General features: G+C 40.5%; 1 protein-coding gene across 1 annotated transcript in view; it reads right to left on the bottom strand.

The window, feature by feature from the left end:
* Positions 1-13,304, bottom strand: part of si:dkey-288a3.2 (protein phosphatase 1 regulatory subunit 37) — a 61,695-nt gene that overhangs the window by 40,766 nt on the left and 7,625 nt on the right. Inside the window, exon 3 of the mRNA XM_063909150.1 lies at positions 2,457-2,502. Within this exon, the coding sequence (XP_063765220.1) occupies positions 2,457-2,502 (46 nt within the window). The remainder of the gene's footprint in view (positions 1-2,456; positions 2,503-13,304) is intronic.

The following is a 13,304-nucleotide window of genomic DNA, read 5'->3' as shown; positions in this document are numbered from 1 at the left end:
AATTGGGTTTGTTCCCTTTGGGATTTAGCTTCTCGTCACTCACATGGATGGAGGACTTTCTTACAGCTCTTTATACCTCAAAGGAAGCCCTGCGTATTTGACTTTTTCTTACCCTGTTTAGATTTATCATAGAGTAGTTCTAAGTGATTATACAATTAATGCATTGCTTTGCACCTGTCCCTAACCCTTTTCTTTTTTATCTTTTTTATGTTTTATATATACTAAAATCTTTTATTTTAGTATATATAAATGTCTGCTTTATACAGGAAGTTCAGGTAATAAGTGACTCTCGGTTAGGTTTGCCCTGTAAACAGATTAATAATAACTGATACTATATGTTTCATTTCATTAATGCATTTAAATCTAGATATATCAGTGTGTTATCATGAGTTTTGGGTTCAGCCCGAGACTTTGACAGGCTGGATAACTTCTGGAGACTATCATAGGTAATGTTGTCATGATGAGCGAAAATAAGAATACCCACAGGCCAATGTTAAATTATACCTAATTTATTATTTACTTTTTCAGAATAAAAGTCAAAAATTAGATTTTCTGACTTCCTGAATTGAACCTGGGACACACAGCAGAGCCTATAAGTGTATCATCACAATAGTATTTATACCTGATTTATATTATTACACTTTCCCTTGGGATGAACTTTAGTTGTATTTACTCACCACCGTCTCTGAACCATCTCCACTATTTAACTTCTTCTGTGCAAATATATGTGATATATTTATCTTTTGTGCTTCTAAGCATTTAGTTTCCTTTATTTTTGCACACATTTTTATATTTGACAGATGTTTACTGTACATTTTTGCTTTTTGTAATCCCACCACCTCTGCTCACGCTGCTCCAAACTTTAAGTTACGTTACATTTGATGTGTCAATGCATTTAAGGAATCCCAGTTAGATTTAGGTAATCTGATTACTCTTGATCAGGAGTCACACTGATCAGAAGCATGTGATCCCCCCCCCACCCCCCACTCTCCTGGGTTCAGTCTTATCTCCCCGGCCATGAAGGGGGAAATGATAATTACTATCATAATTATTTCCAAAATGATTTTTCCCTGTCTTTTAACAATAATCACTTAGCTGAGCGATGGCGAAGGGTATGTGTGTGTGTGTGTGGGGGGGGGGGGGGGGGGGGGGGAAGAGAGAGCCATCTGAAATCCCATTTTTCTAATCCGCCCTGCGTCGGGAAGATAATAAGGCAGCGACACCCGCAGTCAGATGTCATCAGTGCGTGACGACAGAGACACCCAGCGACGCATCACACAACACTGCAGCTGTGTGTATGTGTGTGTGTGTGTGTGTGTGTGTGTGTGTGATGCACACTGTACGCAGAGTTCTGAGACCTTTAACATGAGGTCTGAGGTCAGAGGTCAGCTGGGGATCGGTTTGATGTGAGAACTGATCACATTCAGTGACAGATTGAACGGAGAAGAGTAAAGGCGACACACGAGTGTCGCTTCCATGCAGTGCAGGCAGGTTCATCCACAGTTAGGATTAGGATCAGGATCCAATTCAGTATAGGATTTAAAACTTGTATTTTAACTATGATACGTTTTGGTTTAATGTAAGTGCCATGATTAAATGTGTCCTAATTGTAGGTATATCAACTTGGATGAGGGATTATATCCATTTCACATGTAAAACAATACTTAATGAGGGAAAGACAATTGTAGACATTAAGTAATCATTTCATAGTAAATGATTCTGCCGAGCAAAAAACATTAAACACTTTTTTTTGTTGCAGAAATTAACATAGTACCATATTGTCAGACTGCCATCAATGAAGTTTTAATTATGACATTTGACTAGGGTAGGTTAGATGTAATGTAAATTCATTCAAATTAAATTTAGAATTAAGAAGAAAAATAGTATAGACATTAAATGGGGTTTAATTTGGTTGAATGTGAAGCTGAATGTAGTTTGTGTTCAGGGTTTAAAACTGGTATTATATTTTAGTTAGGGTGATGGTTACGCAATCAAACTGAAGGTTCAAATGAGTGCTAGATTAATATAGGATTAAGACGGAATGAGACTCAGGTTATTTAGAACATATGGTTGGTGTTATCATCTCAAAAGAGATCTGCCTCTCTGTTGTTTAATGTCATCATATAGTCACAAAAAAAAAAAATATATATGGGACATTTGAAATGGCATCAGACATATGTATTTCCCAGATTCCCTTTTGGTTTGTATAGCCGGTGTGTTTCTCACACATTAAAAAACAAGTAAATAACTACAACAAACAATACATATGCACTCCTCTATCTGAACCACACCATTGTGTGTGTGTGGATGAAATATGTTGCCAAACTGCTCTCCCATATTTTCTATCCTATAATTGCACTTTGATTGAATATGTATAAAATTGCAAAATCATTCAGTGTATCATGCACGTCCCATAAAGCCCTCAATCACGCTTAATAATGACGGAGTGAGCTTACCTTTGAGATCCAGACATTTCACACCGCCACCTACACACACCCCCTGCTGAGAGAGAGGGGGGGGGGAGGCAGGGGGTGTGAGGGAGAGGTGTGAACACACACACACGCACACACACACACACGCACATGCACACACAAACACATACACACACACACACACACACAGATATTTGGCAGCAGCAGTGCAACCCCCCCAGTCTCTTTCCGCTCGGCCTCTCCATCCATGCCCTGCCGTAGCGGTTTGATCAGGAGGCTCATTGGACGCCAGAGCATGAATTATGAATTTCACACAGTTTACCGCCGCCGTCGACGGTGACACGGCGTCCTAATTAACCAGTGTATAATAATTAGAAACAGCTGGTCATCAGTTGATGTGTTCATTTGCCAGAGCCAGTGTTCCACATACATCTAATTTGACTGCATCAATCACCGGAGGTGGCACATTTGTGCGGATGGTGGAAAACACACTTCTTTTTTTTTCAACTGACAAGCAAATCAAGGAGAGGGAGCAGGTTTTTTTAATGGCTCCTTTATTGATGCTGGTAAAATTAGATTCTGTGTTATTAGGGTAAGATGATTTTGGATCCTATAAAAAAGTTTGACCAAATGTTTTCCCAGGGTGTCAGCCATAGACTTAATATTTAGCAACTTTGATCAGTGAAGAGGTACACTTCTGATACATGACCTATATATAATAACAATAATTTAATACAAATCATTTCACAAGTCTCCCTGAGTAGTAAATGCTTTTTTTAAAGTTGTTCCAATAAGAACACAGCTCTGGGGAGTATAAGGATGTTTAGCAGGACAACTGTCAAATGTGAAATGAGAAATATTTAAAGTAAATTATAATATCTCTAAGTGGCAGCATTCACTGAAGGCCACCCACAACCAGCAGGGGGCCCCAGGAGTGAGCAGATTACAGAGATGGTCTTTGGTTTCCTCCCTACCTTTGTGTTTCTCACAGCGCTATAGGAACATATCATTCAGGCTTTTATTGAGTTGATTTATTTCATTAGAATATCTTTACTGTCAAACATGATTTGAAACAGTTGGGGTTTGTTTTTTTTTTTTGGGGGGGGGGGGTTAAAGCATCATCTCCTAATGATTGTGGTGATAGGGTTTTATGTTATAAAAACAACTATATCATAAAAGTCTGATGAAACAGTTCTGCTTTATTTGTATGACAGATTTCAGTTTGAAAATATCACGTGAATGTGGACCAATCAGTATCCAGCAATATTTAAACGTTATAACAGACAGTAGTGAATTCTCTGCTGCTATCTATCAAACTCATCAGACCACGCCCCCCACAGTCAGACAGTCGGGAGGAGCTGAGTCTATATTAGTCTAAATAGTATATTTGTAAACTCTTGATTTAAACATCAACATTTACTAAACATGTTGTTGCTTTTTAGTGGGACGTGGGGGGGGGGGGGAACCTTGATTTGGACCTTCGGACAATTTACACTTGTTATCCCCTGTCTCCCCCCTCTACTCTATCACTTCAATAGAGGCACTGATGGCCCAACGGAGCAGAGGAAAGAGGAGAGGAGAGAGGAGAAAGAGGAGACAGGGGAGAGGAGATAGGAGAGAAAGAGACGTCGTCCATAATGTGCTCCCGTTGACAGAATGAGACGGATCAATGGGACATAAATGACACTGTTCCTGTAGACAAGAGGCTCTGTGTAATTGCTGGAGGTGGCTGAGTTTCTCCTCGTAATCATCTTAACTGAAACACACACACACACACACACACACACACACACACACACACACACACACACACACACACACACACACACACACACACACACACACACACACACACACACACACACACAGACTTTTATATAAACAGAAAAGGGCTTGTCTCTTGAACTCAAATGGAGGGCAGATTCAATTTCACTTTGTTCTTTGGATTTTTTGGGCATTACTTCCATATATTATTATTTAATATATGGAAGTAATTATTATTTATCTGACCCTTCATTTGGAAGATTGGAGCAAAAAGGTCTAATATAAGTAGTACTATTACATTAGTCTACAACAATATTTGAATATAATATAAGCAACACATGCATGAGAAATGCAAGAAATTGCAATGAACATACATATGGCTCCCAGGTTTCGGTCACAAATATACCTGGACCTCATTATTAAACATCTTATGCAGAACTTTATGAGGCTGCTGCTTGGTTGTGAAATGTGCATCTTTTGTTTGCACTGTGCATCAGAATTACAAAGTTCCTTTTATTATATTCTGTGAGCTGCCTTTCAAACACTTGATGTATCTCGGTCCATTATTTTCTGTGAGTATTAAAGGAACAGCTTCTATATTATTTTCATTAAATGTGAGTGCACAATGTTGCCTAGAGCCAACAAATAAAAAAAGTTTAGGACTATTTACAATGTAAACAATTCTGGTTCTTTAGAGGTTCATGCAGATCGTATATGTCTACATTTGGCTCTTCCTTTCAGTCATAAATACCCCCAAATAATTAGACACCTTTCACACCTCCTTCAACTCCTTAAAATGTAATCTGTGAGTTTACACATGACGGATTTTATCACCACTAAATGGGATTTTTAAGAAAACAATATGAATCAGTTTTTTTTTTTTTTTTGCTTAATTGTAACGCTGATTGTTTCAGCTGCTGGCTTTTCAGCACGAGGCCGAGGAAACTTTTAGCCATGGTTGAGGTGTCCAGCTTCCTCCATCCATCCCTCTATCTCTGACTTTGCCTGCCTCGCTTTCACCTCTGAATTTTTGTTGGGTCTGTGACAACAGCAGAAAAAGGAAAAAAAGTGTCAGTGTGTGCTGGCGTCCGGCTAGCGACTGAAACCGCTTTGTTCGTGGCACCGAGCCAATGCACCACTCTCTGCAAGAATGTGCAGGCAACTGGCTGGGAACCTACTCCCAAAACACTCACACACATAGAAAGAGAAACACACACACAGCACTGCCTCCTCCTCACGAGAAACACAGTGCGGCTGTTTTTCATCTTAATGAATTTCTGAACTTGTGCGTTTCTTCTCTGCTCGCCGCTGCCTCGTGGTGAAAGACGGAAACCGAAGGCGCCGGCTGCCAAATCTATTGATGTGTCAAGAGGGAGAGAGGACAAAATGGAGTGATAAAAGGAAAGCATTCCTCCCTCACACACACAGACGGAGAGAGGATAGGCTTTCCAAACTTGAAGTCATCTCCGGTGCATTCTGTACTCTTCAGTCAGGTGGCTTTGTATTAAAATCTGTTTGACAACTCCATTCCTCTCCTTAGCCCATTTAATTAACTGAAGGAAATCTAAATAAATATATGTATTTTTAACGTGCATTTCCAGAGCTCTTAAGGGTTAAAAATCACCCCCACATTTTCCTTTCAGCATCTTTTTGCAATAAAGGATAAATTATTTAAAATAACACGACCTTTTATCTCACACCCTTTGAAGGCAGAAAATTAAAAATGTAAATTGGGAGCTAATTAATATGCAAATGTATTCATTCGCTGTTAACAATTAGCAATTAAAGCTGCAGTGTCTAGAAAGAGCAAAGACAAAATTAGTAACTTCATTTATCATTTAAAAAAACCAGATCTAAAAACGTACATAAAATTCTAATTGACTTCCAGGATTTCCCACTGTCACTGCCTTTGTTCGCCCCGTGCTTTTGAAATATATGATGGCGGGCGATCAGCGGCTTAATTAATGCCACTTTGTGTAAAATACACCTTCCCTTTAAATGGTTGATGTCAAAAATAATGTACTGTGCAGGCTGAGCGGCAGTGATGGTTGGAAGTATGTGTGTGTGTGTGTGTGTGTGTGTGTGTGTGTGTGTGTGTGTGTGTGTGTGTGTGTGTGTGTGTGTGTGTGTGTGTGTGTGTGTGTGTGTGTGTGTGTGTGTGTGTGTGTGTGTTCTTCTTTGACTCTGCTGTATTTTATTTCTGGAAGTTTCTTACCATGTGATTCTATCTGGAAATATTAAAGCAAAGGGAAGAGAGACACATCAATTTTGAATTAGATACAGATTGCTTGTAAAAAAATATGTATGATAGTATTCTTAAGAAAAAGCATAATTAAGAATAAGAAGTCAATATGATAACAGGGGAGTAGACTTGTATCACATTTCTGGATGACGGAAATCTGAATGAACTGCAGTGACAGAAAGAGCGTGAGGTTCAGAGTCCTGGCACAGACGTTGGTTCTGATGTGAATAATCTTTAGATTTGTCTTAGACTTAATAAATTATAATAATAAAATAAAATTACAATTATACTAACCTCTGTGTTCTATACATTTGCCCAGAAATGACCTTTTACAAGCTTTTTGTTCTCTGACATCTTTTTATCCACTGAAAGATTCATTATGAAATATTCAATATTTTGATCCTGAAACGTTGCTCATTTATGGGTAGACACATTTTAAAAGGCATCCTCTGAGAGATTTAAAAGACACGTGTATGATATTCTACATTTTTATTTTTCTAAAAACACGTACAAAATGTGACTCAGGTAACGAATGCCTTGTTTCCACTGAATGCTACGGCCCAGCTTTACTCTCCCCTGCAGAGAGCAGTGTGTAAAAATGGCGACTTTGTGCAGGACACATGACATCATGTTGCAATAAGTGCAATCCTGAGGACAATTCTATCATCCGCTTTAAACCTGAACCAGACTCACAACTTTTCCTAATACACTGAAAAAACTCAAACATCGACTTTAAGTAAATGTATTATGTCAACAGATTACACATAACTGTATTAGGTTAATTGAAAGCAATAATATTTGAACCTAGTTGAACCTATTTAAACGTAATACTATTGCTTTCAACTAACCTAATACAGTTATGTGTAATCTGTTGACATAATACATGTAATTAAAATAAAGTTCAGCGTATAAAACCAGTGCAGATGGAACTGGATGCCTCTGGTGCGGCTGTGGTCGAACACACTCTGCTCTTAAATCGAGAATGAACTTCCATTTTCTCATGCGTTTGGTATTTAAAGTAGTAGAATAGAAAGAAACATGTGAGTTTATCAAGGAGTGTGTGTTTGGTCATTCCGGTGACAGAGCGTCTCCCCTGTGTGAACCCTCAGTGAGTCCAGGCCTGTAATATTACCCTACTTACAAAAGCACTCATATTACTTGTGTGCCCACCCAACCATGAAAATTCAATTCAGCCTAATAGTGCACCACCAATAGTGCGTCACACATGCCATTCAGTTTAACTGCAACCGCTCCGAATTCAATTAGAGGCAGGGAATGTAGAATGGACTCTTTTACACGTAGACAAGGTTTTATCCTCTCCCAGTTATGCATGCTGTTTCCCAAACGGCATTAAAGCAGAATTGTGTAAAACCACAATGGAAAGACTGTGGAGGCATTGTGTTTTAAATACAGCAATGTTGGAGCTGCTTGTGTGTGTGTGTGTGTGTGTGTGTGTGTGTGTGTGTGTGTGTGTGTGTGTGTGTGTGTGTGTGTGTGTGTGTGTGTGTGTGTGTGTGTGTGTGTGTGTGTGTGTGAATGACAACTGGAGTGTGTTAGCGCTGGGTCCCATGGTGATCCACATCCCGGTCTATACTTCCCGCTTCTATTTTCCCTGTGTGATCGCCGCGGCTGCCGCTGTACGCCGCATCCAACGCGCCACTCAGAGCCCTGTTATCGCTGCCTTGGCCTGTAATGAGAGGAGCGACATATGTCCGGCCCCCCCGCTGCGTCCTGATAAGCGCTCACATTCAGACGCATGCTGAAGCACTCCTCCTCTCTCTGCTTTTATTCTGCATGCGAAAGCTGCTAACAACCACACAGGAAGAAAGTGTGGCACTTACTTAGTGACATTTACCTCGCCGCCGCAAATTCCACAGGGGGGGGGGGGGAGCACAATAACAATCAGCATGCATTTAATTTAAAAAGAAAAATGTTCCCTTTAGAATAACGCAGGCGGGGAGAGATATAGCTGTCTGTGTGTGTGTGTGTGTGTGTGTGTGTGTGTGTGTGTGTGTGTGTGTGTGTGTGTGTGTGTGTGTGTGTGTGTGTGTGTGTGTGTGTATATAACAGTAGTGCCGGCAGACTTCCGCAGTGCAACATTAATGCTAATCAAAAGAGCTGAGGAAGCAGCGGTGGTCTGTAAAAACAGATTTCCTCTTGTCTTTTCATTTCTGCAGAACCCCCCCCCCCCCCCCCCCCCCCAGGGGGATTTATCACGGGGAAATAACATTTCTGGGAATTTAATCTGACCCCGTGAATTTAATAGAGGCACGTTGTCATGTAAGGCCGTTTTTTTTTTAGCTGTGGATAAATAATGGAAGTTAAGTTGTGGTAATTGATTTCTCTTCAGTCCACTCAACTGAATAATCTGCCGGGGAAACAGCCACTAAGCTGTCATTAGAAGATCTGCCAACATGCAACTCATCCTGAGCTTACTCTCCAAACATCACGGGAAGAATACAAACCCAGAGTCGGAGCTGATTTACAATCCTTTTGTGTTTGGAATGTTTAAAACACTTGACATTAAACTGAGAAACAACAGTTTGTTTCCGCCGTAAACTCAAATAGATCAATAAACCACTCTGAGGACAAGCTCAGCCACTATTGCACTTCATTTTTTAAACATGATTATCTTAATTATCATAGTTTATACATAAATAGGATGAGAAATGATACTGTCTTGTTATCTGAACATGGACTTGTAGGAATTTATTTTGTTCCTTATTATTTTCTTTTCACCTTGAAACTAGATGTATGTATTAGTGTGCATTGCCGTACACATCCATTACCTTACGCTGCACTCCGCCAGTGACTCCCCTCATAACAGAAGCCCCGTTGTAAGCTTGGGCGTTAAATTTGGCCTTTTGTCCATTTGGGAGTATGGTGCTTAGCCTCTCCAGAAGTGCTGTAGCGATTGTGTCAGCAGTCGAGTTCTGGATAGTAATGAATTCGAAAAACCGCTCTTGTACTACACTTGTAGCATTGATGTAGCATAGCACAAGCACTAGCTGGAAGTAGGTGGATACGTCCGTCGTCTCGTCGGCGTGAATGGCGATAAAATCAGCGCTGTTTACCTCCTGCAGAATGTAATCCCTCAGCACCAACAACATGCTGTCCAACAGCTCGTTTTGTACCGTCTTTGATGTGCGTTTAAACACGGTGGCGGTCTTCAAGTGCTCCTCCAGCACAGTGTCCAGGGAGGAAACTAAATCCACCAATCCCCTGAAAATACCAGGGTTGACTGAAGATTCTGTCTCGTCATGCCCACGCAAAGCCAACTCAAAAGCACCACAAAACTTGACACGATCGATTATTTCGCCTAAAATATGCCAGTTTTTATCCACCTCCTCATTGTGTTTCCTCACGGCAATCCTGTGGCCGTCGTCCAGCTGCATAGCAATGTTCGCCGTGCCTAGCATGGCTAACTTCATAGAATTGTCCATGTGTGCCCTGGTGTTCTCATGCTTCCTCACTTTCTCAGAAAGGTGCTTCATATCCCTCTCTCCAGTTGTGGTCCATGCTACATCTGTCCCCCTCGTTGTTTTAAAAATCAAGCAAGGAAAGCAAAATAAGGCATTAGCATGACTGCATCCCGTGTACCAGCTATGAGAGAAGCCTCGCATATACGGCTTCCCTTTGCCAGTAGCCTGCTGCTGTTTGATGACAATATCAGGTTGATCTGGGCCCAGCTCTTTCACCTGAAGTTTGTCCGCCAACTCTTCTCTCAAACGGCTCTTGAATGAGAGATTTCACCGGTAGGGACCGGGTTGAGTCTTGGGGTACTGCTCACGCTCGCCATTGTTGTTGTAGTTAAAATGGCACCTGTAGTGACTGGTCCTGACCTTCAGGAGCCTCTTTATACATTCATGGCCTGGGGCTATTCTGAAACGGCCCCTCCGCAAGAAGTTTTGATTAAGCTGATTCGCTACATTTTATGACAGACGTTCATATCTTGAATCAGCAATTGGCTAACCTGCTACAGAGATCCACCTCAGTGGGGAGATTTCACTTTAGCCGCAGCACAGTTTTTCAGTCAGACAGTGTACTAGGAAAAGCATATATGTTACCCAAATTATTTTAAAATCATATTTTACACATATTTCTGGGTGCATTCCATATTTTAAAAACACACATATTGACAATTTATATAATCAATTATTTTTGTGCGTGTGGTTTTAGGGAGGGCGGCGCCCCATCGCCCCCTATGGGCCAGCCGCCACTGTGTATATGTGTACGTGTGTATGTACTGTATAGAATTTTGTTGGTTTGTGTGCGTATTTAATGACCGATTCATCTATTTTTCTTCATCCTGAAACTGTTTGACTAACGGGAGGGCTTCTTAAGCTTTCTGCCCTCCTGCTTCTACTCATTTAGTTTGTTTTTCAGATTCATAAATTATCTGTACTAATATTGTAATAGTAGAATAAATACAAAAGAAAAAAAATAATTAAATAAATTCGGAGAAAATCATACATTTCTATACATGATTTCTGTTGTGATTTGATTATTTAAAAAATATCTATTTTAAGAAATATAGTATTCTGCTTTCTATATTGGACTGATTCTATTTGGATTTAATGAAATAATAACAGGGATTTATTTAATTTGACTAATGGTTTGATATCCCATTATCAGGGGTATTCTTTAAAATAGACTTTTTTAAAAAGAGAATTGTTTATTTTACTCTACATCATTTGTACATTTTTGAATTAAAATGCTATTCACTTCACGTGATTCCTTGGTGGATTATGAGCAGTTCCTAACTTAACTTTCATTTGCTGCCTCTTCATCATGTTGTACAAGTTGGATTGTAAGAAAGGTTGCCAATATGTTGGTTTCACAGCATATCTGTCATTTCTATAAAAAACAGATACTTTGAACAATCTTTAATGTTTATATTCTGTTTCTGTAAGGGATTGGATTTCATAGCATTCTAACTTATATTGTGTATTTTCTATTTTGTATTTTTGATCCTGTACATATACACTCAGCGTCCACTTCATTAGGAACACCTTGCTAGTACCGGGTTGGACCCCCTTCTGCCTTCAAAACCGCCTTGCTTCTCTATGTCTCATCAGGGTGCTGGAAACATTCATCACAGATGCTGGTCCACATTGACCTGATAGCTTCATACAGCTGCTGCAGATCTGTCAGCTGCTCATCCATGAGGCCAATCTCTGGTTCCACCACATCCCAAAGGAGCTCTACAGGGTTCAGATCTGGGGACTGTGGGGGCCATCAGAGAACAGTGACCTCATCGTCATGTTCAGGAAGCCAGTTGGAGATGATCTGAGCTTTGTGACATGGCTATCCTGCTGGAAGTATCCATCAGAAGATGGGGACACTGTGGTCAGAAAGGGATGGTCATGGTCAGCAGCTACACTCAGGTGGGCTGTGGAGTTTAAACCATGATCACTTGGTACCAACTGTACAAAGTATGCCAAGAAAAAATCCCCCACACCCCCATCAGCCTGAACCCATGAGGATCCATGCTCTCATGTTGTTGACTCAAGAGACCCGATCGTCCCAATGACTCAGCAGAAATCTCATCAGACCAGGCAACATCTTTCCAATCTTCTATTGTCCAGTATTGGTGAGCCCGTGTGAATGGTAGCCTCAGCTTCCTGTTCCTAGCTGACAGGACGGGCCCCCGGGGTGGTCCTCTGCTGCTGTAGCCCCTCTGCTTCAGGGTTCCACGTGTTGTGGTTCAGGGTCAGGGTCTTCTATACCTTGGTTGTAACCAAAAGAGAACTGGACCCTTCTCTGTAAACCATGGAGATGGTTGTGAGAATCCCAGCAGATCAGCAGGTTCTGAAACACGCCAGACTAGCCAGCCTCCCACCAACAACCATGTCATGTTCTAAGTCACTTAAATCATCTTTCTCCCTGTTCTGATGCTCTGTCTGAACTTCACCAGGTCCTCTTGTCTACATGCCTAAATAAATGGAGTTGCTGCGATGTGATTGGCTGATTAGTTATTTGCATTAGCGAGCAGTTGAACAGGTGTACCTAATAAAAATTGGTCAGTGAGTGTATATGTATATATATGTATTAATATATATGCTATTCATGCTGTCATGCCCATCTATCTATCTATCTATCTATCTATCTATCTATCTATCTATCTATCTATCTATCTATCTATCTATCTATCTATCTATCTATCTATCTATCTATCTATCTATCTATCTATCTATCTATCTATCTATCTATCTATCTATCTATCTATCTATCTATCTATCTATCTATCTATCTATCTATCTATCTATCTATCTATCTATCTATCTATCTATCTGTGTTTGCACAAAGATGACTTTGTTTCTATGCATAGACTTAGGTACACTTTAATTCATTTTCCGTTAAATATGATACACTTATTGATCAGTAAACAGATTGTCCCTCTGGGAGTGCACCTGTATTCGCTGGTGTGTTCCACAGTTATTTCACACAGTGAGTGTGTGTGACTGCAGTTCTTCCTCTCGTCCTGACACAGTGATCCGAGGACCTCTGAGGGTGCAGCTCACACACTCCATAGTGTGCTCAGTGGAATCCCAGAGTGGAGGCGCCCCACACCCCGCTGGCTCCATCCTATTATTGTTTACCACTCTTATGAAGATGTCATCAACAGCAATACTGTTTTATCCACTTACAACATTTCAAAGGAGTGCAAAGGGGCCCAAGGGTGCAATAAAAGAAGCTTTAAATAGTCTTCAGCGCCATTCCTCGGGGGAATCGCCCCTCGCCTGAAAAGACCTCATTTAATAAATTTGCTCTTTAGGCGTTCCTCTTTTCGTTTTGCATTGTCTTATTATGGATTCATTTGCATGCAGCCCTTTTGGTCTAAATATTGCCCTTCTTAGCTAATG

This window comes from Eleginops maclovinus, chromosome 19, assembly GCF_036324505.1.
Source record: "Eleginops maclovinus isolate JMC-PN-2008 ecotype Puerto Natales chromosome 19, JC_Emac_rtc_rv5, whole genome shotgun sequence".
In the NCBI taxonomy this organism is placed as follows: Eukaryota; Metazoa; Chordata; class Actinopteri; order Perciformes; family Eleginopidae; genus Eleginops; species Eleginops maclovinus.
This window is presented reverse-complemented; position numbering and strand designations above follow the sequence as displayed.